This window comes from Emiliania huxleyi, assembly GCF_000372725.1.
Source record: "Emiliania huxleyi CCMP1516 unplaced genomic scaffold EMIHUscaffold_11, whole genome shotgun sequence".
NCBI lineage: Eukaryota > Haptophyta > Isochrysidales > Noelaerhabdaceae > Emiliania > Emiliania huxleyi.
This window is the reverse complement of record NW_005201792.1, coordinates 189758-212771: the sequence shown is the minus strand read 5'-3', so window position 1 is coordinate 212771 and position 23014 is coordinate 189758. Positions and strand designations below refer to the sequence as shown.

Sequence of the window (23014 nt, the reverse complement as noted above, 5' to 3'; positions counted from 1 at the left end):
GCAAGCAGGGCATGAGGAGCAGGCTCTCTAGAGCGGTCACCACGTCAGCCGGTCTTAGGACTTAGCCTCGCCGCGCGTCTCCCGCAGAGATCCTGCAAGTAAGTACATGAATGTGGGAAGAAGGAGGTGGACACCAACGCGGTATGGGGTGGACGCGAGACAGGCAGGGGGATTCTCCTTCTTTGTCTCGAGCGGGGGCGGAGGCTCCCCTCCCTCCTGGGACCAAACCCAAGCGCACGCTGGCCGGGGATGACGGCCGACAACAACACGGCCGAGGACACTGCCGACGCTGTCCTGGACGCCGCCATGCGCGGCGACGCTGAAGCGCTCGCAGCCCTGCTCGCCGGCGGCGCCGACCCAAACGCACGCGACGGTCGCCACGCCATGCCGGCGCTGCACTGGGCGTGTGCCTCCGACGAGGCGAAGTGTGTCGATGCTCTGCTGTGCGATGGGCGGACAGACGTCAGTGCGAAGAGCGCACATGGCATGAGCGCGCTCCACGTGGCCGCGTCGTCGAATGCACTGACGTCCCTCTTGCGTTTGCTCGCAGCCGGCCTCAGCGTGGACCAGCGCAACGAGTGGGAAGAGACACCACTGCACGTGGCCGTGGCGGGTGACAGCAGCTCCTGCGTGGCCGCACTCCTCTCCGCCGGTGCCTCCGCTTTCGCAGTCGACCGTTGGGGCCGCTCCGCCTCGGCTGTCGCCGAGCAGCAAGGGTCGAATCCCGCCCGCTTCGGTCTCCCGGACGCCGAGTCGCTGCCCAAAAGAGCCACGAGGTCTGTCGAAGGCGCGGCCGCTGCAGTGGAGCCGGACCACGCCGCGTTCGCTAGTATGCGAGTGGCTCTGGCAAACGACCTCGCCGAGGCAATCGCCGACAGGCGGGGTAGAGGGGCGGGAGGAATCCCGCCACCGCCGCCGCCGCCGCCACCGCCGCCACCGCCGCCACCGCCGCCACCGCCGCCACCGCCGCCACCGCCGCCACCGCCGCCACCGCCGCCACCGCCGCCACCGCGCCATGGAGGAATCGGCGATAGCGAGCAGCTCGCCGCTGCCGCTGCGCGGATCGCGGCACGGCGGGCAGCCGCACCAGCAGCCAGTGAGGCGCCGCCGTCGAGCGGCGCTGGTGCGGCCGCCAGTCCGCCCTCGGCGCCAGCAACGGCGGGGCGCAGACCCGCTCTCAGCAAGCTCGTCGAGTGGCCTGGCGACGAGGCCGAGGTGGCGCGGCTCCTCGCCTGCGGCAGCGTGGAGCCGGCGGGCAGGGACGCGTTTGGGCTCTCTGCGCACCACAAGTTCTGTACGCTGCCGCCTTACACCCCTCTCGACCCCTGTCGCCCCCTCTCGCCTCTCTTGCGCTCGCTCGCTCCTCTGGCTCCTCTCTCGCCTGTCGTCTGCTCCTCTTGCGCTCCTCTCTAGGCGGTGGCAGGCAGCGTCGCAGCGACTTCACTCGCCGCCCCTAGGGTCCCTCGCTGCCCAGCCCCCCCCCCCCCCCCCGCTCGCAGGCGCGTGGGACAAGCCGGCGCTCCTCGAGCTCCTCCTGCCGCACCTCAGCGCGGCGGACCTCACCGCGACCACTCCCGACCGCTCCACCGCCTTGCACCTCGTCGCAGACATGGGAGGGGCGCGGCTGGACCTAGATGCTTGCCCACAGTCCCCTCTCCGGCGAGGTGGCACCCCGGAGCACACGTTTCTCTCGTCTTTGGCGCGAGCCGCCCGCCGGCCGCCAGGTGCGTGCGCTGCGCCTGCTCATCGAGCGCTGCGGCGAGTCGCGCCTGAGGCTCGAGGCGACGGCGCGCGATTCGGCGGGCCGCACCGCGCTGGAGATCGCGATCGAGCGGGGCCACGGTGCGGCGGCAGCGTTGCTTCAGAAGCTGCAGGACCGAGAGGAGGCGTGGGGCTTGACACCTCGAGCTCACGGATGAATAGTGTATACAAAGAACACACACAAAGGGAGAGGATCTGCGCCGGGTACGTGTCGGTGTGTGCGGCGCGCGGGAGAGTATGTGAGCGAGGACGTACGCCTTTACACGAGAGAGTCGACAGTGGAGATGGACAGAGATCAGTCACGGTGTAATTTGTGTATGTGCACTCGAGTGCTAGCAAGCACATCCTCAGAGGCGGGTCCTCTCCGTAGCGGCCAGCAGGTATAGGGCACCCGGCTGGCAAACGTGTCGGAGGGATCGGCCGCCTGTGTTCTTGCCGTGGCACGTTGGGAGCGACCTGCTGGCGGTGTCGAGATCCCGCAGGGCTAGGCCGGTCCGAGAGACGACGAGAAGGCGAGCATTGCCGAGGCGGCGAGAGCGACGACCACCGAGGCGGAGATAACAATCGGGCCCACCTACCGTCCCGTCCGACGGCGTCAGAGGCGCGAGCAGCGGTGCGGCGTCCTCGAGCGGTGAGACCGGGTCGTCGGCGCGCTCGGCGGCGCGCGAGCGAATGCGGGCCATGCGCCAGAGGAAGGTGCGATACGCGTACCTGGCGGGAAGTGGGCAGCTCTTGGCGGGCGTTGAAGCTCTCCTCGGGAGAGCTCGGGTGCCGCGCGGTCGCGCGTCTATCACTCACTATCCATCGCACCACATGAGGAAGAGAGACACTCCGGAGAGCGCGACGCCGATGCAGAGAAGCATCGGGTTGTCGCGATCAGCGGCCGAGGTGAGGACCTGAGGCGGCGCGGTGCGCGCTCTCAAGGAGAAGCTTCGGCAGCCGAGGTGCGGCGCGAGGGTGCGAACCATGCCAACTGAAGCGAGCGTCAGGCACGCGTGCAACCTGCCGAACGGAGGAAGCACAACAGCTGATTGCAAAGATGACGCACGAAAGCAACGCGAGCGAGAGGGGGGGGGAGGGGGGCACGCGCCAGTGGAGGAAGGTGCGCTCGTTGGCAAAGTACAGCTTCGGCTCCAGGGGTGCGGAAGTAGCGAAAGGCTCCGATGACATCTGAGCGAGAGCGCGCTCAGCTCCTTCGCCGACGGCACAGATCCGCACTCACCGCCGAAGTCCAGGCAAGAAAAAAAAATGCCGTGGGCTGGCGCGCACTGGGCTAACACAGGTACACAACGGGAGCCGCCAAGCGACTCCCGCGAGGGCGGCGAGGCACTTAGCTCCGTGCACTCGACTCGACCGCCCCCGCCACAGGCCTCGAGCCACAGGCAAGCTCATTCACAATCTGCTCTGCGATGGCCGTCTGTCTGTCTGAATGAAGAACGTATGAGATACGCTGCTTCTGCAGCCCTAGCCAATTCTTGGTGGTGCAAGTCACCTCGTCGAGGTACTGGCGACTGCTGGGCCTGCGTCAGCTTGTTCTGCAGCACGTTCGCCGCCTTCCAGAGCACCAGAGGATCCCTCGCCGAGACCCCCTTCCTTCCCGGAACCCGCCGAACGACTCGAACAGCAGCAGCTGAACCGTTCGATTCCTTGTCCTGGCGTAGCGGTACCGTCCTACCGCGGCGGTCGCCAAAAAAAGAAAACTCTCGCGCAACCCGATACCAATCGTCTGGCCAACTAGCTGGCCAACTGTGTGCGCTTGAGCACTTGAACACTGGATAAGGTCGATTCCGCATGGTACGGGACCCCTCGATCGTCTCGCCCTCCCTCGCTGGTGTGGTCAGGGGGGGGGGGGGGGGTCATAACAAACACGGTACAGGATCGAGGTGCACGCCGCTGAGGGACCCCAGAGAGTAGATCGAGCGGTGTCCCCCCTCTCGGGTGCGCTTCTTAGCTCCCCGGTCCTGGGCGTGCGGTTGCCGACTGCACTCCAAGTGCTCCAAGTGCATGCCGCCCGATTGGACCTATCGCAAACGGCTCTGGCTGGCACACAAGCACAAGGGGGAAACCTCTTTACGCGATTTACACACATAAAATGGCTGTCAAGGAATCCCATCTCGTTCAGAGCTAGTCCAGCTAGTCCCCCGGCGGGAGGACGACCCCGGCTAGTCGCCGACCACACCCACAAAGAACCCTGCACAAAGATCGCAAGGGCGGGGGCCTGTTCCTTTTTACCCATCACACAGTAGAGAGGTGTCCGTTTTTATTTATTTTATCTCGTTCAGAGTTTGACCGTTTTATTGATTTATTTAAATTTTAATAAGTTCGCGTGGTACCATGCGTGGGGAGCGAGGTTCGAGTGTGTAGTACGTCTCCAGTTGCTACTCTACCTTTTCGGCTTTTCCAACCGGCTAAAATCCCCCCCCCCCCCCCTCATGCCCTGCTCCAACAAATTGGCGCACATATCCTCCGCTGCCTGCAACAGGTGTGAGAAAGAGCGCAATTTAAAGCGATGAGCTCGCTCATCCCGGAGTGGTTCGACTCCACACAAACCCGAGAGTGACGGTGACGGGCGCTGTCTCGATGATCTCAGGCCCAGTGAGGTAGTGCGTCAGACCTGGTCCTGCTGGGTTCTCTCGCTCGGGTTGGGCTTCGTTGGGCTTCAGTTTCATCAACATTGGGAAGAAAGAAAGAAAACGAGGCGGAGTAACCAGAATTTCTTTTTATTTCTCTGGTGTACCTGTATTAGTGCCAGTGCGCGCCAGTCCCGTGCCTAGTGTCGTGCGAGTGAGTTGCTGGAAAATTCTTCTTTCTCTTTCCTCGGGCTTACGACAGTCGGCCGGCTGCCGTGCCGGCACGCGCCTACTTGACGGAATGCGTTCAGCCACACTACTTCTCCTCGGCCTGGCCATAGTATCGGGCGCACGCAAGCGGCAGTCGCGCGCGGCTGCTGTAAAACGCCGTGAGTGCGAGCGTGGTGAGTGCCGCGGCGTTCACGACGACGAGCGTACAAACTGCGTGCTGCGCTGCCAGAGCCAGCATTGCTATGCTGAAGTGTACGGAGCCGAGGAGCTCGAGCCGGGCGAGATTGACACCAAACGCCAGCAGAAGTTCAACCGGTGTCTCACGACGGAGGAGCGGCAGCAAAGAAGCAAGCGGTCAGTGGAAAGGCAGCAGAGGCGCGCAGGCGGTGATGCCGGGTCGGCGGCGGCGGACAGTGACGCCGAGAGTGACGCCGTCCCGGACGCAGAAGACGAGGCCAAAGTGGAGATATAGCTGTGTTTGGGGCTTGGGGCGTAGACGGCACCCCGGGGCCGCCGCGAGCTCTGGACACTCAGGTGCCCAGGCGTGCCGGCGTGGGCCAGCAGCGCCGAGGAAGGGGTCTCAGTTCGTCTGATTTCAGTTTGTTAGCACGTGCGCAAGGTTCGCTTCCCGGGTTGTCAGTACACAGATGGCACCGCGCAGAAGGGGGCCGCTGCCAGTCTTTTTTAACATGCGTCTTGTTCACCCAGCTGCAAAAGAAAGAAAACAGTTACACGGGAGGGATGGGAATTGGCGCCCATTCTTTTTTTGAGAGAGGGAGAGCGGCACACCCTCCGCGGCACAGCCTCCGCGGCAGCATCCACGTCAGAGCTGTGCCTCTCTCTCTCCTCTCTATGGCAGCATCCACGTCAGACTCGAGACTAGACAGGGTCGAGGGGCGGCTGCTGCGGCAACAGGAGCAGATCAAGGCGCAGCAGGAGCAGATCAGAGATCAGCAGTCACGCATCGTCGCCCTCGAGGCTGCTGTTGCCGAGCTCCGTGCGTTCAGTGATCGAAGCAGGAGCTCACCCCCTCGCGTGCCAGGCAGTGAGCTGGACCCGTCCGAGCTCTCCGAGCTCGGCACTCGGTTCACGCCGGCGGGCGCGTTGGCCGGGCGCTCCCTCGCCCGCCCGTCCACGGCGCCTCGCGTGACTGCTCTCTCAGACTCGTCGCGGTGTGTCGCTGCCGCCACTCCCTCCCCGCCCCGGCCTGCTGACTCCCCTCCGCGACGCAGGCTGCTCGCCGAGCGCTACGAGCTACAGCTGCGCGTGTCAGAGGCGGGCGCACCAGCCGGCGCCTCGGCTGCAGCTGCTGCCGGCTCCGCCACCGGCACTGGCGAGGGCGACGCGTCGGAGGGCGCGGAGCACACCAACGCCTACTCGCCGCCGCCGCTCTCGCCGACCTCCCACGCCGGTGCGCTGCCGCGCGGCAGTTTTCGCGCCTCGCCCCACCCACCCTCACCCTCGCCCTCCTCCCCTCCACTGCGGCAGGCCTCTCTGCTGGAGGCGTCTCCTCTGCGCCGCCTGCGTCGGCCCGCTACCCAGCCCAGAGGCCGCGCTCGGAGGAGGTGCGGCTGCGCCGCCCGCCGCGCGCGGTCGCCGAGGATGGTCGCGGCGGCGCCGGCGGCAGCAACGGCACGCTAGCCGACGGCGCCAGAGTCTAGCAATGGAGCCTTCTCGGAGCGTTCTCGGAACCTTCCTGCAGGCGGGAGAGCCGCCGGCGGGGAGACTGCCTCCGGCCTCCTCACGCGCCCGATCTCTACCGGCGGCTCCTCTAGATGCAGGATACGGATCCCAGCGCTCTGACGCGCACTCGACACCGCCTCGTACCCAGCTGCATCCTCCTGCTGCACCCGGCTGAGACGCTGCTGCACCCGGCTGAGACGCGCCTCTCTCGCGCTGCAGGCGCCTCGCCGGTGGGCGAGAGAGAGCGCCGCTCAAACAACTCTTCCCCGCGGCCCCTCTACCCGCCCGGCCGGAACCTCGAGCCGCCTCCGCCTGCGAGCGCCGCAGCTGCAGCCTCGCGCATTGATCGCCCTCCGCCGCCGCGCCGCTCGCTGACGGGCGACAACGGCTGCGAGCGGAGCCACTCGGCGCCAGTCAACGCGCCTCGCCTCGCCCGCCGCCAGTCGTCGGACCGGTACGAGCGCAGCGCGGGGCCGCCGAGCGCCGCTTCGCACACGCGCGGCTCCGCTGCCCACGACCCGGCGCCGCCGCCGCTGCCGGAGCTGAGCCAGGTGGGCGCTGCTCGAGGAGCCGAAGGAGGGACGGCACGTCCACGACACGTCCACGGCACGTCCACGGCACGTCCGCAGGTCGCGCTGCTCGAGAACCCGCTCGACAGGCCGCTGCAGGCCATCGTGGTGACCGATTGCGGCACCGGCCTCGTCGCGGGCGCGCACTCAGCCGAGATACATCCGAGATCGAGCCGAGCGATGTCAGTGGCAGCGCTCGACGGGCTGCGCGGCGAGAAGAGAGAGAGAGAGAGGTGGCGTGAGGAGGGAGGGTGTGAGCAGGCGGGCTCGACGGGCACCTCCACCTGTGGTCACGGCGCGAGGCTGCCTCTGGCGGAGGAGGCCTCGGCACCACGCTGCAGTCGGCCAAGCAGTGGTCGAGGCAGTCTTCCCAGCCGGCCGGCGGCGGCGAGGTCAACTCGGTGGCGCTGCTTGGCTCGACGCTGGCGTGTGGGTGCGAGGACGGGTCGGTCGCTCTCTTCCGGCTGCACAAGGACGCGGGCGTATTCTTGCTGTACTCGCTGCTGCGGCTGCAGCACGTGCCGCAGCTGAGCTCGCCCTCGCAGGTGCCTGCGACGAGGCTCGGTAGCCCTCTCAGAGCCGCCTCGGCAGCTCTCTTGCTGTGACCCGACCGGCACGCCCTCGCAGGTGATGTGCGTCGCGCTGACGCCCGTGTGCGCCTCGCGCCACGCGCCGCTGCTCGTGTCCGGGGCGCAGGACGGCTCCGTCTGCGTCTGGAGCTCGGCGTCCGGGACGCTGCTGCAGGCGAGGAGCCAGAGACCCGCCGAGACCCGCCGAGACCCGCCGAGACCCGTCGAGACCCGCCGAGATCCGCCGAGGGTCATGAGACGTCCTCCAAGAGCAACCAGGACGCTGCTGCGGGCGCAAGTGATCAACCCACCTCTCCACCAACTCCTCTTCGCCCGGCCGCAGGCGCTCAACGCGCACGAGCCGACTGGCGAAGACTGGGTGATGGCGCTGCTCGTCGCGAAGCCGCCCGACGAGGTGCAGGCGGACGGGATGCTGCTCACCGCCTCCTTCGACTCCACCGCAAAGGTGTGGATGCGTGCGCCGGGCGGGGGCGGCGGCGGGGGCGGCGGCGGCGGGGCTTCCGCCGCCGGAGCCGGAGGGGCTGGGGGCGGCGGAGGGGCTGGCGGCGGCTGGTCGCATCGCGTCACGCTGACGCATAACGCAGGCTTTGCCCCCCCCCCCGCCCGCCCCCCTCCCGCCCCCCGAGCCGCTGCGTCGCCGCGTCTCTCTCTCCCACGTGGGTCGCGCGTGACATGCGCCTCTTCACAGCTGCGCGCCCGTGAACAGGCGTGATGTGCCTCGCGCTCAGCCGCTCCCGCCGAATCGCATTCACGGGGTCCAACGACGGCCAGGGCTTGCGCGCGTGGGCGCTGCCCTCCGGCGCCTGCCTGGCGCACGTCGGCGGCTTCGGCTGCGCGGTCTCGGCCATGTCGTGGCACATCGCCTCGCACTGCCTCGCGACTGGCACAGAGGACGGCACAGTCTCCCTCTGGGACACGGCGACGCTCGAGGGGGAGGCGCCCGAGCTGCGGCAGGTCCACTCGCTGCCCCTCGACCAGCCGCAGGGCATGCACGTCGAGGTGGTCTGCCTCACCCCCTCCGCGGACGGGACGGCCCTCTTCTGCGGGCTCGACGACGGCAACATCGTGCTCCTCTCTTGACCGACCGGCTCGGGCTGCGGCCGGTGTCAGACGCAGGGCCGCATCCACGGGCGACGGCGAGGCGGCCGGCTTGCTTGCTTGCACGACACACGGCCGCCCACGCCATACGTCGCCACACTTGCGCCCCGTACGTCCGCTTCGCGCTTGCGCCGACCACACGTCTGCACGTACGGCTCTGTCTACAAGAGTCTCGCCCTCGCAGTGCGCGCCTGCCGCCTCTCGCTCGCCGTGTTCTCAGGATCTCAGCTAGGTATATACTGTGCGTTAATAATGCAAGAAATGCCACTCGTCCGCTGCGTGTCCTGCGGGGCCGGGGGGGCGTCGCAGCGGATCGTTTTGCTATTTTTCCAGCTTTTTTTCGCTCTCGTAGCAACAACGCGCTCCACCACCACATACAACAAGACCAACCAACTGCTCCTCCTAACAGACTAGACACACGAAGAGGGCGACCAGGCCTCTCATCTCTCAAGACGAATTGTTAATGCTGCACACACTCATCGGCGCGGGGGCGTCGCCAAGCTCTGGACTATTTGCGAGGGAGGAGGGACGCCAAAATGGAGGCCGGGTTCAGGCCGCCGAGGTAGGTGGCGGCGCCCGCCGCCTGCTGCAGCGCCGCCACCTCTCGCTCCACAAAGCACGACGTGTCGGTGAAGCCGGGAGAGCGGTCGGTGAGCATGTAGAGCTCAGCGGCGCCGTAGACGGCGGCGAGCGAGGCGCGCTTGAGGTGCGGGTCCATCAACTTCGGTGCCACTTCGGTGGCGGCGGCGTCGCCGCACGCCGTGAGCAGGAGCTCACTCAGCGCTTGCGCGTCCTGCAACGACTCGAGGAGGTTGGTCGGCAGCGCACGCAGCGCCAGAGCCTGCGGCCACGTCGCAGCGTGCGGCTGCAGGAGCGCGAGGCGCGTCTCGATGGCAATAATGAGGCGATTGTGCGTCTCCAGCGCCCCCAGCTCCTCGCTCCTCGCCTCGATCTCCTTCTTGAGTGCCTCATCGCACTGCGCCGAAAAGTGGCGCACCAGCTCGATAGGCCCGCGTGGCAGGACGCCGTGCGCTGTGGGAGAGAGGCCCAGCGTGACGGCGCCAGCGGAGAGCGCGGCGACGCTCCAGCCGTGCGCCGGAACCTCCTTCAGCGCGGCCTCCAGCAGCCGTTCGCGCAGGCCAGCGTCACTGTCATCGTCTTTTGCGCCGGCCGGTGGCTCATCGGCTGGCGGCGGCGGCGGCGGCGGAGCGGGCTCGGAGGGCGGCGGCTTTGTGCTCAAGCGGCGCGCTGCGGCCAGGCGCGCCACGGCTTGCGGCCTGAAGAGCCGCGGGAGTAAGCGCGCCGAACGAAAAAGCACCATGCTGTCCAGCGGCGCTGTCCAGCAGCTGGGCGCCGTCCGCACCTGCGTCAGGAGAAGAGAATTCACGGTCGTCAGGCTGACTCCCGGTTAAGATCTCGTGCAAAACTCTTTTTCCCACCTTCAAGTACACCCCCAACACTCCCCAAAACCGCCCAGGATGAGCTCCTGAGGTGCCAGTCCGCCCGAGATATGACCGGTTCCACGGTCGGGATGGAGGGAGGTGTCGAACTGGATGGGGGTGAGCCGGGGAGGCTGTTGTGGCGCACCAGACCGCCCCCCAGCACCGTGCCCCACCCAACTGCATCCATGGGAGTCACAAACGGTGCTGTACTCGCGGCTGCAAGCACTCACGACACTCAAACCCACCACCTGCCTCCTACCCTGTACGAGGAGCCATTTCACCCGTGCAACATCTGCACAGGTGTACCGCCGACGCTCAAGCGCCCGGCCCCTACTAGAGTAGTCTTGTAGGACCCACAATCGACCAATACATCCACTCGGGGCTGCAGCATGTGTCCGGGGGGGTGCATCCCCGTGAAGCAGCCAGCAGGTGCCGGACACAGCGTTGGCCGTCTTGGACCGAGATCAGGGCGCATCTGCCTATCTCGTGGGCTGAAGGACCGTCATGGGGTCGGCTTTGATGCTGCCAATCAGTCGGGTCGATAGGTGGCGCCCCGGCGAGATGCGCTGCGGGTGCTCGGCGTCGCCTGCTTGAGTGGCCTGAACGCACTCGCGGGAGCCAGAGAGCAAAGGTGTGCACGAAGTGAGGCTTCTGAGCGAGTCCAGGCAAGCCACAGGACCGGCCATGTGCGTGGGTAGTCGAGCGGTGGCCGGAGGTAGCCTCCAGTAGTGGCTCTCAGTTCGACACCTCGGTCTCGACCACGACCAGACCGGGGCGAGGGCTCCCGTTCACGTAAACGCACAACCCCGGGGTTCACACTCGTTTCTGGCCTTTTCCGGGGCCGCGCCTGCGGCGCGCCGTGGTTTCTTAGATTTTTGCGGAAATCGCTCGGCGTGGTTTCTAATGCGACGTTTTCTTCCCGCAACCCACAACAACATACCTAAAACTTGAGCACTTGAGCACTGGATAGGGTCCTGAGGGAGGGTGTAGAGGATGTAGAGTGTAGAGCGCTGTAGAGCTGTAGAGATGTAGAGCGCTGTAGAGCTGTAGAGCTCTACATCCGCCGCGTGACGAACTGCGTGCGTTGTAGAGCGATGTAGAGCGCGATTTTGCTGTAGAGTTTGTTGTAGAGGCTCTACAGCCAAACCGCCGGGAAGGCAGTGGCTTAAAGAGGTCGAGCCGCGCTAATGGGGTGTCTCCCAGCTTACTGGAGCTCTGATGGACGGCCCTGACTACACAGAGAGGCACTCTGACGGCACACAACACCCTATAACTTCGTCATGACCAGCCTGCCATACGTCGCCGGTGCCGCATTCGTCGCTGTGCTTCTTTAGCAGGCGGTGGACTGTCGGCTGCGAGGACGGTCGCATTTGCGCGAGGCGAGGCGAGCATTCAGGCGCATTGCATGCGCCATGACTCGCGCCAGCGCGTGCGGGAGCTCCTGGCCTGAGCGTTGAGTCCAAGCGAGTTGCGCTGGCCACTATCGGCTATCGCTACGCCGAGCCGAGCTGACGCGCCGAGGCGCCGGCCAGTCGCAGCCGTGAGGCATGCCACAGCAGCAGAGGCACCTGCCACCCATTGGGCGGGCAGACAGAAGGCCAGGGCAGCACTGGCAAGTGCAACGCGCCTCATGTCGGAGAGCGACCGTGCCTCGTTCGCCGCTTATCATGTAGAGTTTGTTGTAGAGATTTCACGTTGTAGAGCGCCTCTACATCGCTCTACAACGCACGCAGTTCGTCACGCGGCGGATGTAGAGCTCTACAGCTCTACAGCGCTCCAGAGCGCTCTACATCTCTACAGCTCTACAGCGCTCTACACTCTACATCCTCTACACCCTCCCTCAGATAGGGTCGATTCCGCATGGTACGGGACCCCTCGATCGTCTCGCCCTCCCTCACTGGTGTGTTCATTGGGGGGGGGGGGTCATAACAAACACGGTGCAGGATCGAGGTGCACGCTGCCAAAGCAGTGTCGTCCCCCCTCTCCCCGACGGCGATGGCGGTGTGACCGATCAAGCGATCGTCGGCGGGCGGTGTTCAGGTGGGACGTTCTACGGTTAAAAGAGCGTCGGCGCGGACACGAGAGACTTATAAGGGTAGATATTATCGCGGGGCTTTTTTTCTGTTTCAATCTGGGCCTTTGTGCAGGGGGGGGGCGACAGGGGGCACGTGGCCCCGAGTGGCGTAGTGCCGTACGGTCACTCGGGATGTGTGGCAGCCCAGCTGGCTGAGTGTCTTGTGAGCTTGTGTGTGTCTGTGCGTCGCTCGCGCGTGCCGTCCTCTTCTGTCCAGCGTCCACCCATACCGCGCTGGTGTCCAGTCCGAGCCTGACTGCTCTTCACCTTCCTATAGCTATACCCTACCTACCTTTGTCCGGTTCCTGGTCCCAGTTTTTTTGACACGGCGGACACGCAATCCGGCGCCAAGAACACGTGTGCCTTCCCTGGGATTGTGCCTTGGGATTGTGCCTTGACACGGCGGACACGCAATCCGGCGCCAAGGACTGTGCCTTCCCTGGCGCCTGGGCACAGCCGTTCGGTTCGTGAAGGGTCGGTGCGTGTCGTGGAACACCCGTACTCTCCCGCACCATCTCCATCGCTCGGTGATCATAGACTCGGTCGAAAAGACCCCAGATTTTGGCACCTACCCGCGTGCCTCTCTGGACAGGGTGGCCCGCCACAACGACCCCTGGAATGCGACTCGCCGCTTTCCTCCCGCTGTGATTTTGTGTGAGCTCTGTGTCTTGACCTGCTAACAAGAACCCATAGGCCGAGCTAACGGGTAATATACCCACATACGGGTGGGGGAACTCGGCTCGCCGGTACGGACGGACGTTTTCGGGTCTCAAGCGTCGCGAACGAAGCATGTACGACGCTTTCGGCGCCAAGGGCCCGGAGAATGCGCTGATACCGGAGCGGCCGCCACAGGCGGCCGAGTCCCCAAAGGCGGATGACCGAGCTCTTGCAAAGCGAGACTTTGACATACTCGAGCGGCAGCTCGGCTTTCTTGGTGATCGCTCACGCTTGCGTGAGGAGTCGGATGAAGAGTTCAAGTTTGCAGCCGGCTCACTCGAAGGGAAGATGGACGTGCAGCTCTTTGTGGAGACCGCCTCACACAACTGGATGCTCAACCGGCGCGCGGCGCGGGCCTGCTTTGTCGCAGGAGACCTCGACCGCACCAACCTCTTCTCCGCGCGCAATTACTTTACCACGCACGACGACGTGAGCAACGACGGGGCGCTCCTCCTCGTGGCACCAGATGGCAACGGTCACCTGCGGCTACACCCAAAGAGGCTCGCACATCTAGTGGTAACGTCGGCCTCCACCTTCGCCGCCGGCGGCTGGCGATCTAGATTTGTCAGGTGCATCGCCAACTGTCTCGACGTGCCAGCATCGCACCGCCATAGCACCTATTCGCATCTTTCGTGACGCATGGGCCGCTGCCACCGAGAAGTGAGTACAAAGTATCCGGATAGTGGCACACACGCTCACATGCGTATGCATTCCTTGTGGCGCGTAACAGCGCGCTTGTGCTGGAAAGACACCCCATACGTTTTCAAGTCGAGACGCAAATTGAAATTCACGCACCGCCTGTCTTTGCACTTCGACGTTCTTGGCAGCCGAGAGAGGTGTGTCTCTTTGCTCTTTCCCCGCCTGCCTCGTTGAGCGGGCGCAGCGCTTTGCCGATACGTGTCGCCCGGCAGCGATATGGGTAGCACTGACCGATTAAAGCGCACCAGGTGATATGGAGCGGCGCCGATTGGTATCACCGCCAGCCAGGCGCTATACACAGGGGCGCTGCATAGCACCCTCCAGCGATACGTATCGGCCGAGGCGATATGTAGCGCGGACGACCGCGCTTAAGGTACAAGAGCCTTGCGATCACTACGGGAAAAAAGAAAAATGGGTTCGCGCCGCGGCCGTCCACTCCACAACCGACCGATGCCCCTGAAGAAGGTGGTCGAGCATGTGCTGGGGGGTGCAGAGGCGGAAGCGCAAGGTAAGCTGAAGGCCGGCACGCATGTCATGGCCAATGTTGGGGGAAAAGACTTCCATCCAGGCACTATCCTCGAAAAGAATGCAGACGGCAGCTACTCGATCCAGTTTGACGTGGGCGTCGGAGTCCGAGCGAAGGAAGCTGCAGACATCCCGAGCAACATCAACGTTGAGAACATTCGGTTCGTCACTCGTGCCGCCGTCGGTGGCGCGCCTTTGGGCCACAGCAGCACGGCGCCGTCGCGGCAGAATGATTTTGGCGCGGCGGTTGCCCTGGCTCGGAGTGGAGAGAGGCCGCCCGGAGTCCTCCCACTGCCCATGCGGCTCTGTCCGACCGGACAGCCGGGCAAGCTCCAGGCGGGGAAACGTGAGGTGTTGCTCGGGCAGCTGTACGACGTGATCGACCCGAGGGCGGAGGACGCAGTGACCCTTTCCACGTGGAGCTCCCTGTACCTGCCGCCTGAGGACGGTGGCAAGGAGGTGCAGCAGCAATTTAAAGAGGTTGCAGGCAAGGACGGCGCAGTAAGCACAGTCCAGCGCCACGAGTTCGTAACGTACGCGCTCGCCGAGTTCAAGCCGTTTCCTGACGATGTCTTCCATCACGTTATCCGTCAACTAAAGCTTCTCGCGTCCAATCAGATGAAGGCACTCAAGTCGAAGAATGCGGAGGACATCGAGAGAATCGACATCACGACTCAGGCTCTTCTAGAGATGAAGAGCTTGGAAACCAGAGGCCTCACCGACGCGGATGTGATCGCCATGATGGAGCAGGCTCACGCGCTCACGATGGAGGCGCTTCAGGTCAAGGGGGAGGCACTCAACAAGAAAGCAGGTCGAGCAGTGGCGGCGTCAGCGGCGTCCGCGGCGTCAGCGGCGCCAGGGGCCTCTGAGGCTGCAGCGGCAGAGGCGAAGGTCACTCTCGCCAAGCTTGCCAAGAAGGAGTACGTGCTCATCAACAATCCGCCAGGAGAGTCGCGGTTCGCCCACAGAGATGCTGCGGACGCCCGGGCCAAGAAGCTAAGCAGCGCGTGGGTCATGTTCGTCGCCGAGGGTGACAAGATCGAAGAGATCGAGCCGAGAGGGAAAGGCACGAGCGACCAGCCGGGGTCCTATGGTGGCTTATCCGTCCCCACTAAAACGCACGACGCGTGTCGCAAGTACGTCGAGAAGACGCTGCTTCCCGCGAGGCGAGGACCCCAAGGGAGGCGCCCCAGATTCTAAAGTGTTATCGCCACTGAGTTGCGCCACGCTGTCGCTCACAGGCAGAAGAGGTACAGCGAGGCGAAGGCAAGGGTGGAAAGCGCGTCGCCGTCGCCGGCACCAGCAGCTGCCGCAAAGAAATCGGCGCCGGCGCCGGCACCGACGTCAGCTCACAGCGCGGCGAAGGCAAAGGCGGGAGTAGACAGTAACAGCGCGGCGCCATCGCCGGCACCAACTGCAGCAAAGAAACCGGCCCAGGCAGCGGCCCCAGCGGCAACAAAGTCGTGATAGCGTCGCCGTTGGCGTGGACCGTGGTCCTCGAATGCCCTGCCCCTCCTCTCGCTTCTCGCATCACCATTTATTAGCAGTTTCAGAGCCCTTTTTGCTCTCTTATACGGTCAGGCTCTCTCTCTCGCTCGCTTTCTCTCTCGCTCTCGCTCTCGCTCGCTCGCTCGCTCTCTCTCTCGCGCGCGCTCTCTCTCTCCCTCCCTCCCTCTCTCTCTCTCTCTCTCTCTCTCTCTCTCTCTCTCTCTCTCTCTCTCTCTCTCTCTCTCTCTCTCTCTCTCTTAGAGTGTTTCGTTATGTATTGATTCTGTGAAGATGTGAACTTCTTGTTTCTTATGTGAACTCGCACCTCAACCTCTCACAGACCAGCGCAAAGCCCCACCCCAGGTATTTTCTTGTGAACGGCGTTCACGACTGTGCCCGCGGCGTTTCACGACTCGCCTCGAGCTGATCACCCTCACGTGGTTATATGGCTCTTCGAAAGCCGGGAAAGCTGGGAGTCTCTAACGCTGCGGAACCCCTGGAGGCCACGGCTACACGGCGTTACACGCCGCCCAAGTTCTCTGACCGCCTGCCCTACGCGCTCGCCGCGAGCGCGACTGTTCTTACGTCGTTCCTTTGGTTTGAGCTGCCCTTCAAGGTTGATGACATGGGCGAAGCCATGTTTGTCGCGTGGGCTGTCATGGCCGCCTTTATGTTTGTGGTCCTCCTTCCTGGGATGTTCATCGATGAGGATACGGTCATCGATCACGGCGACAAGTGATGGACGCAGTTGGCGCTCTAGTCGGCGGCATCGTGTCCCTGTCACAGCTTGACGTGTGCACGAGCCAGGCCGTCCACACTTGCAAGTAGGAGTCCGATCGTGGAGCGTGACGCGCTTGTGTTAAGCGTCTGCCATGTCCCATGAACCATGACTGATGGCAGCTGCCGCGCTTGCCGGCGCGCCTCGTTGCTCGCACGCTTGCATAGGTGGGTGGCTATGGGGCCGATGGGTGGGGCAGAGACGGAGACGGACATGCACATGGGACCAACTCTTCCTTCCTTCTTGTTTGGTGTGGTGTGGTGTGGTGTGTGTGTGTGTGTGTGTGTGTGTGTGTGTGTGTGTGTGTGTGTGTGTGTGTGTGTGTGTGTGTGTGTGTGTGTGTGTGTGTGTGTGAAAACTGCGTAAGCGCGAAGAAGTTTTTTCTACAACCAGCTGAAGCCGCCCTCTCCGCGCCCCTCTTTGAAGCCAGGGCACCACAGGCCAAGGGTCCCCCGCATCGCAAGTCACCGTCTGCTGTCCCCATGTCCTCCGACGCCTGCAGCAGCCTCAGCATTCACTCCGCCATCCAACAGCAGGGGATCAACCCGGACGCGGATTTACTCCTCGGGTCGAGCCGAGCGACGTGGGAGGACTTCTGCGAGGTGGTCGTCGCGTGGAACGCACGTTTCGCCGCCATCCCCTTCCTTGCGGAGGCCGACGCCGGCAACAACCTTCTCACGCTCGCCGCCTTCCTCGGCAATGCCGCGCAGGAGTCGGCAGACTTCGTGGCCTGTGCGGAGTACATCAACCCATGCCAGGGCGTCTGCTCGGGCGGCAACGCGGAGGACTACCGCGACGCCCTCTGGGGGAAGTGCTATCAAGTGCCGGTGCCGACAACAGACAACTTCGACAAGACGGGCTCGCTACCCGCCGACGCGTGCGGCACGTCGGGGCAGGTGACGTGCGTGGACTGGGACGGGCGGCCGCACAGTGGCGACAGCTGCTGGTACGGCAAGGGCGCGCTGCAGCTGACCTGGAACTGCAACTACGCCAAGGCCAACACCCTGCTCCGTGAGATTGGGCTCGAGATCGACATCTGCGCCGACCCCGACTCGATCTGCAACGACGGCCAGACCTTCTGGGCCGGCTCGCTCGCCTACTGGATGATGAGCGTCTCGCCCTACTATCTGCAGGATCACCGCATCGACACGGCGATGAACTGCATCAAGAGCGGTTGCAGCGCGCCCTTCCCCGGCACTTGGACGGGCTCCGGCGCGGCGGTGCGCAGGGCCAACTACGAGGGCTACCTCAGCAAGCTCACCGGCGGCACCGCTCCCGACCCTGCTTCTCCAACGCCGTCGCCGTCGCCGACGCCGTCGCCCGGCCCGGTCGGCGTTTGTGGCACTTGGAATGAGGCCTGTCCCGGATGCGACGGTTGCCCGAGCAACGACACGACCCCGTCGCCGGACCCACCCCCCTTGTCGTCCCCAACCCCACCACCGCCGCCTCCGAGCCGGCCGCCACCACCCTCCCCGCCGCCGTCGATCTCGCCTTCGCCGCCTTGCGCCGGCTGTGCGAATGACCTCGAGCAGGCGGGCAGCGCCATCGGCGCCATCGGGAAGCGGTTCATCAAAATCGGCGTTGCGGCTATAGCCGCCTTCGCCACCATCCTGCTTGCCGCGGTGGCATGGTGGCTGTGGCAAAGGGCGAGGCTGAGACGAAGGGGTGGGGACAAGAGCTCTACGCTGGAGTCCGACGACGCTGTCAGTGTATGTAGCTCTTACGAACATACCCGAGAGAGAGAGGGCCCTTAGGGGCCTAGAGAACGCAACCCCCTCTCTCTTTTCTCCCACCCAGTAAGCTAAAAGCACATACCCGAGAGAGAGAAACACATACATACCCGAGGGTGAATTTTATGAAGGCTTGTAGTGAACAGGCCGAGTTCGCGGTTTGAGCGCCCAGCGCAGACCGACCGACCGCAGGGGGGGGTCCGCTCGGCGGCCGCGGAAGACCGCAGACCGGAGGGGGGGTCCGGTCGGTCGGAGCGCAGTCCGCAGACCGAGGGGGGGGGGGTGGGGGTGGGGGGGGGGGGTCGGTCGCGGGTCGGGTTGGCTCGAGGGTCACACCGCACACCCTCGCCGCAGCTGTGAATAAATTAGTTCTCTACTCGAGCGACAGCAAGCGCCCTCTCCCCGCCTATTAATCAATCCTCGTCGTCCGACGAGTTGAGCTCGAGACGCTCAGGATTGGATCGCAACACGAGCCGTCGTCCATGAGCACGCTCTGGTCGTCGTCGTCCGATTAGCTTCGCCGGCGACACGCTGTACGAGCCGCTTGAGCGCGGCCAGCACCTCCTTCTGCCGGCCGCGCGCCCACGGGCCCAGCATGCAGTAGAACTCCTGGAGGGAGGGAAGGGACGATGCGCGCGTTACTGTGGAGAATTGGAGCGCTGCCAGAGCTTGTACCTCGAGGTACAAAGCGACGGCAAGCAGGATCAGGCCTGCGACTGCGTGGATACTCCACATATGTGTGTCCGGGTGCACCCGGACCCCCCCGGAGGGGCCCGGGAAGGGTCTAGCGGCCCTCCAGCGGCCCCCAACGCCCCCCCCGCGGCCCTGTTTTGGTAGTGTATCACACGTATGTTATGTCACTATCATACCCACGACCCAGGGTACCCGAGCGTTTACGAGCGTCTACAAGGTCGAGCCGCTGGAATGCCTCCTCCAGTGGCACCCAGTCGCGCTCGAGGTACGGGAGGAGCATATCATACAGTTTCACTGCCCGAGCCTGCAGCTTGGCACACTCGTGGCACTTGTCCTCGTGGGCGAGCTGAATCCCGTAAACGTCCCGCATATCATCGAATTGCGCCTCGTTCAGGCCCGCGTCGATCATCCGACGGGTCACCCGGCGTTCGAAGACGCTTTCCCGATCGCTGTCCGAAGACGCGTCGTCGGGACGGGAGTCGCTGGCAGGCAGGTCCTTGACCGCCGGCTCCTCCTCGACCGCGGGCTCCTCTGGCGTCGGCACGTCCTGCAAAGTTTCTGGAACGACAGCGAGAAGCGCCTCCGCGCCCGCCTGCCGCCGCTTGCACTTGCCCAACTCCTTGTCCACGCCGCTCGCGTGTGTCTCGAGCCGCTTGCCGTACACGACCGCCTGCTCGAGTCGCGCGCCCGCCAGCTCGCCGCGTAGGTCCCACACAAGGTACGCCAGCGCAGCCTTCTTCAGGTTCTTTATCTGGAGAGCCATCAGCGCGCCGCGCCGCTGCGACAAAAAGAGCGTGTTTACGGCAGCTTTCGCGGCGATGATGATGCCGTTGGTGACCTCGCCGACGATGCTGACCTCGTTGGAGGGTGCGGGGACGGGTTGGTTGCCGAGGAGCATGGTCTCGAGGCGATTTAAGAGCGCGGTGGGCTCCAAGGCGAGCTGCGCCGAACTGGAGCGAGTCGGCCGCGCCCGAATTGCTGGCGCCGCATCGGCGCCGAACGAGTCCGACACGACCGCGGTCTTCTCCACCGGCTCGAGGTTCGCCATCCGCGGCGCTGCACCGCGGATTCGAACGGCTGCTCGCTCCTGCTCGGCGGCTGGCCAGTCAGCCGGGCGCTTCGAGAGGGCGGTCGCCGTCGGTGCACATCGACGATCATGGCGAGCGAGCAGCCCCGCGGTGAGTGGATGCAGCCCACCGGAGGTACTGTCTGAGGTGGGGCCCGGCGCGTGAGGCTCGTCGGCGTCCGCCATCACCGCCTGCGGCCACTGCAGAGTCGGCAAAATCAGGCTCGATTTTGGCCATTTTGGCACGGACCCTTGCGGACTCTTCACAGCTGGGTCCCGGTGCACCCGGGTGGAGTCGGGCTCGCTCGCGGGGGCCTCGGCGAAGAAGTCTCCTCGCTTGGCTGCGTAACTAGTTTTCATAGTTAGTGAAAACCGGGCGGCGATTTTGAACCGCCCGTGGCGGTTCGCGAGAGAAGGAGGGAGAGCGTTTGAGGGGGCTCACGGCAAGGACACCGACCGACCGAGGGGGGGGGGGGGGGTTGGTCGTCACATCTCCCGTCGCCGAGAGAGCGACCGACCGGAGGGGGGGTCCGGTCCACCTCGGGGGCAGACCACCTGCGACGGTGTATCCGACCGGCGGGGGGGTCCCCACGAAGTAGGGGAAAAGGGGGTACAAAATGACGCTCCTATTTTGGTCGCGCGAATTTAACTGTTGCGCTGTTCGGCACTGGGATGATTCCGCATGGTACGGGACCCCTCGATCGTCTCGCCCTCCCTCTTCTGGTGTGTTCATTGGGGGCGGGGGGGATAACAAAATTCCACGCTGCTGAAGAATTTAACTAACCCAATGGGTGCGCTTCTTAGCTCCCCGGCCCTGGATGTGAGGTTACTGACTGCACTCCAAGTGCTCCAAGTGCCCCCAAGCAACTCTCTCACACAGCAGACAGGCTCGACACAGGCGCGGACTGCGACTGGCACGTGCTGGCACTAACACAGGCGGCACACTGAAAGGATGCACTCAGAATGCAACGTCCAACGAAAAGAAAGTGCGTTATTTCTTCCTCGGCGTCGGGGTCGCGACTAAGCTCGTCTAAGGAGAAGAGAACATCCGAGCCTCTGAACCGTGGACGGTGGTGGCCCCTGCACCTCGAGTTATTTTCTCATATTGTGTTATTTGGAGGTATTTCCCGCGTCCTCTTATGCATCTTACCGTTTTCGGAAATGGGAAAACTTTTATTATTTTATAAAACTGTGCGCGTTGCCGTTTAGCAGTTTTTCAAGAAAAATGTTTTCCCTGTATACAAAATAATAGGGCAAAGAAGGTCCCTTACCAGACGGACCAGACCCGTACTTACCGCAGACCGAGAGACAGAGACAGGTACGCACAGATCACGACCCCTGAGAGTAGGGGTCCTGTGCACAGTTTGTTTGGAGAGCACGGGACCGCCGGCGCCGAGCGCTGCTGGATGAAGGGGTGACCACCTCACACTTGGAACTGGCGAAGCTGCGCCTCTGCGTCATGGAGGAAGCGCGGCATCTCGTCGTCGTCGCCGGTGGCGTCGGGGGCAGCCACCCGCGAGCGGTTCCCCCCTGCCGTGCGAGGGGTGGCCACGGTGCTGACCCTCTGCGTCTTCGATTCGCGGAAGGCAGTGTAGGGCGTGCCGAAGCACCACCACTCCAGGGTAGCCAGCTTCGTCACAACTTCCAGGTGAGCCAGCTTCGCCCTGTCTGCGACGGTGGTGCAGACGGTGGTGGCGGGAACCGCCGCTGCTGTCGGGGCAGCCGCCGTCCAGGCTGCCGCTGCAGGGGCTACCGACGTCGCAGGCGCCGCTGCAGAGGTCGCTGACGGGGTCGCAGGCGCCGCTGCAAAGGTCCCAGGCGAGACGGAAATCCGCACCTGCCGCTGACTCACAGGCGAAGCGACGCGGGCGCGGGCGACCCTCCCTCGCTCACAAGCCTGGAGGCTCGTTGCCGCCCGCTCGCGACGCAACGTTGTGTCGGCGCGAGTCGCGCTCTGCTCGATGAGCAAGAGCAGCGAGGCCCGCTGGTTGCCCGCGAGCATCTATTTCGGCACACGGTTGCAACTGACCGGGGGACCAGCCGCCGCCCCGAGCAGATTACCGGGAAACTTTGAAGATTATTTTTCTTTCCAAGAAATAAAGAAGAGCACCGCGTGCATGCAGGGACTGAATATATTAGGTATATTGTTGGAAAAAAATTTATGTGTACACTGGCGAGGTACTCCCACGCCTCTCGAGGTTTTAGTCTGGCCGAGTCAACCCGAGAGTGCTGGGGCGAGCCTCGGCGAGACTGGTCACCTGTTTTCACAGCAGGCTGGAAGTACCTCGCCAGTGTGTACACACGTATGGAGCCCGCTTCGCCGAGAAGCCACTGCCGGGAGTGCGGCTGCGTCGGGCCGGTGATGCGGCTGGACGGCCTGCCTGGCGAGCCGGTCCTCGTCGCTGGCCTGCCACGCTGCGGCTGCTTCCGCTCGCTGGCCGCGCGCGCCAACCCTGCTCTCACCGAGCTGCTCGCGCCAGCCTCGCACGCCAGCGCACGCGACGCCGGAGAGACGGACCCGCTGGTGCATGCGCTGCTAGTCGAAGGCGGCGCGCGGGTGGTAGATAGAGGGCGGCCGGGGCCAGAGCGGATCCACGACCTCACCTCGCACGACCCAGACGGCGACGGCAGTGGCGACGGCAGTGGCGACGGCAGCGGCCGGCCCGCATCGAGCAACGGCGCTCCAGAGCGCGGTGAGACGAGCAGAGCGGGTCGCGGCGGCGGCGCGCGGCCGGTCCTCTCGGTGGAGGGGCTCGCCGCCTCGCTCGGCAGCACTGGGAAGCGCGAGCTCATGGTGTACCACACCGAGTGCTGCGATGAGGCGCAGAGAGAAGAGAGAGAGCGCGCGCGCTCTCGGCGCGGCACTCGCGGGAGAGGTGCGTGCGCCGTGTGCCCCAACACCGCGTGCGCGTCGCGGCGTCGCAGGCGCTGCTCGGCTCGCTGCAGCTCTCGGCCGAGCTCACGCTGGGCGACCTGGTGAGAGCGGTCCGAGACGAGCTCGACTTTAGCGCCTCCGCAATCTGCCGCGGCACCGAGCACTCTGGCATGCAGGCGCCGCCCCCACCTGACCCTCGCTCGCCAGCCGCCGTTTGCCCCTTTGCCTAGCCCCCAACGCTCCCCGCGCCCGCCGGCCGGCAGGTGCCGCTCCACTGCGGCCAGTACGGCCTCAAGGCGCTGCCCTTCTTCCCGCGCCCCGAGATGCACCTGATCGCAATCTCGGCCGAGGACGAGTGAGCGCGGCGCGTCGTGCCTGCAGCGGCGTTACAGAAGTAGTGTGGCATGGACCATGGGAGTTGTCTC

At 64.7% G+C, this 23014-nt stretch overlaps 9 protein-coding genes across 9 annotated transcripts; 6 read left to right on the top strand and 3 right to left on the bottom strand.

Annotated features, from left to right (window-relative positions):
- Window positions 1–249: 249 nt before the first annotated feature.
- On the top strand, window positions 250–1919 carry EMIHUDRAFT_199912 (hypothetical protein; the record flags this gene model as incomplete). The annotated part of the gene is made up of 4 exons (XM_005791825.1): window positions 250–883; window positions 1154–1294; window positions 1500–1600; window positions 1725–1919. 4 exons carry the CDS (start codon window positions 250–252, stop codon window positions 1917–1919), a joined length of 1071 nt encoding a protein of 356 aa, XP_005791882.1.
- EMIHUDRAFT_448824 (hypothetical protein) lies at window positions 1905–2969 on the bottom strand. Its single transcript, XM_005791824.1, has 5 exons — window positions 2852–2969; window positions 2727–2763; window positions 2572–2657; window positions 2400–2472; window positions 1905–2335 (listed from the first exon to the last, which is right to left on the bottom strand). The coding sequence occupies exons 1-5, from the start codon at window positions 2929–2931 to the stop codon at window positions 2246–2248; spliced, it is 366 nt and encodes a 121-aa protein (XP_005791881.1). The 5' UTR covers window positions 2932–2969; the 3' UTR covers window positions 1905–2245.
- A 1663-nt stretch (window positions 2970–4632) lies between these two features.
- Window positions 4633–6223, top strand: EMIHUDRAFT_199910 (hypothetical protein; the record flags this gene model as incomplete). The annotated part of the gene is made up of 4 exons (XM_005791823.1): window positions 4633–5022; window positions 5478–5647; window positions 5795–5973; window positions 6051–6223. The coding sequence occupies 4 exons, from the start codon at window positions 4633–4635 to the stop codon at window positions 6221–6223; spliced, it is 912 nt and encodes a 303-aa protein (XP_005791880.1).
- Window positions 6224–7957: 1734 nt separating this feature from the next.
- On the top strand, window positions 7958–8771 carry EMIHUDRAFT_433389 (hypothetical protein). Its single transcript, XM_005791822.1, has 2 exons — window positions 7958–7988; window positions 8111–8771. Exon 2 carries the CDS (start codon window positions 8116–8118, stop codon window positions 8482–8484), a length of 369 nt encoding a protein of 122 aa, XP_005791879.1. The 5' UTR covers window positions 7958–7988; window positions 8111–8115; the 3' UTR covers window positions 8485–8771.
- Window positions 8772–9010: 239 nt separating this feature from the next.
- Window positions 9011–9684, bottom strand: EMIHUDRAFT_199908 (ubiquinone biosynthesis protein COQ9, mitochondrial; the record flags this gene model as incomplete). The annotated part of the gene is made up of 2 exons (XM_005791821.1): window positions 9011–9619; window positions 9652–9684. The coding sequence occupies 2 exons, from the start codon at window positions 9682–9684 to the stop codon at window positions 9011–9013; spliced, it is 642 nt and encodes a 213-aa protein (XP_005791878.1).
- A 4200-nt stretch (window positions 9685–13884) lies between these two features.
- On the top strand, window positions 13885–16186 carry EMIHUDRAFT_199905 (hypothetical protein; the record flags this gene model as incomplete). The annotated part of the gene is made up of 5 exons (XM_005791820.1): window positions 13885–14770; window positions 14906–15099; window positions 15201–15336; window positions 15504–15535; window positions 15950–16186. The coding sequence occupies 5 exons, from the start codon at window positions 13885–13887 to the stop codon at window positions 16184–16186; spliced, it is 1485 nt and encodes a 494-aa protein (XP_005791877.1).
- A 521-nt stretch (window positions 16187–16707) lies between these two features.
- Window positions 16708–18119, top strand: EMIHUDRAFT_97671 (hypothetical protein; the record flags this gene model as incomplete). Its single annotated transcript, XM_005791819.1, has 3 exons — window positions 16708–17553; window positions 17758–17847; window positions 18102–18119. The coding sequence occupies 3 exons, from the start codon at window positions 16708–16710 to the stop codon at window positions 18117–18119; spliced, it is 954 nt and encodes a 317-aa protein (XP_005791876.1).
- A 2924-nt stretch (window positions 18120–21043) lies between these two features.
- EMIHUDRAFT_199901 (hypothetical protein) lies at window positions 21044–21716 on the bottom strand (the record flags this gene model as incomplete). The annotated part of the gene is made up of 3 exons (XM_005791818.1): window positions 21044–21052; window positions 21144–21382; window positions 21608–21716. 3 exons carry the CDS (start codon window positions 21714–21716, stop codon window positions 21044–21046), a joined length of 357 nt encoding a protein of 118 aa, XP_005791875.1.
- Window positions 21717–22019: 303 nt separating this feature from the next.
- EMIHUDRAFT_199900 (hypothetical protein) lies at window positions 22020–22948 on the top strand (the record flags this gene model as incomplete). Its single annotated transcript, XM_005791817.1, has 3 exons — window positions 22020–22274; window positions 22640–22690; window positions 22853–22948. 3 exons carry the CDS (start codon window positions 22020–22022, stop codon window positions 22946–22948), a joined length of 402 nt encoding a protein of 133 aa, XP_005791874.1.
- Window positions 22949–23014: the final 66 nt, after the last annotated feature.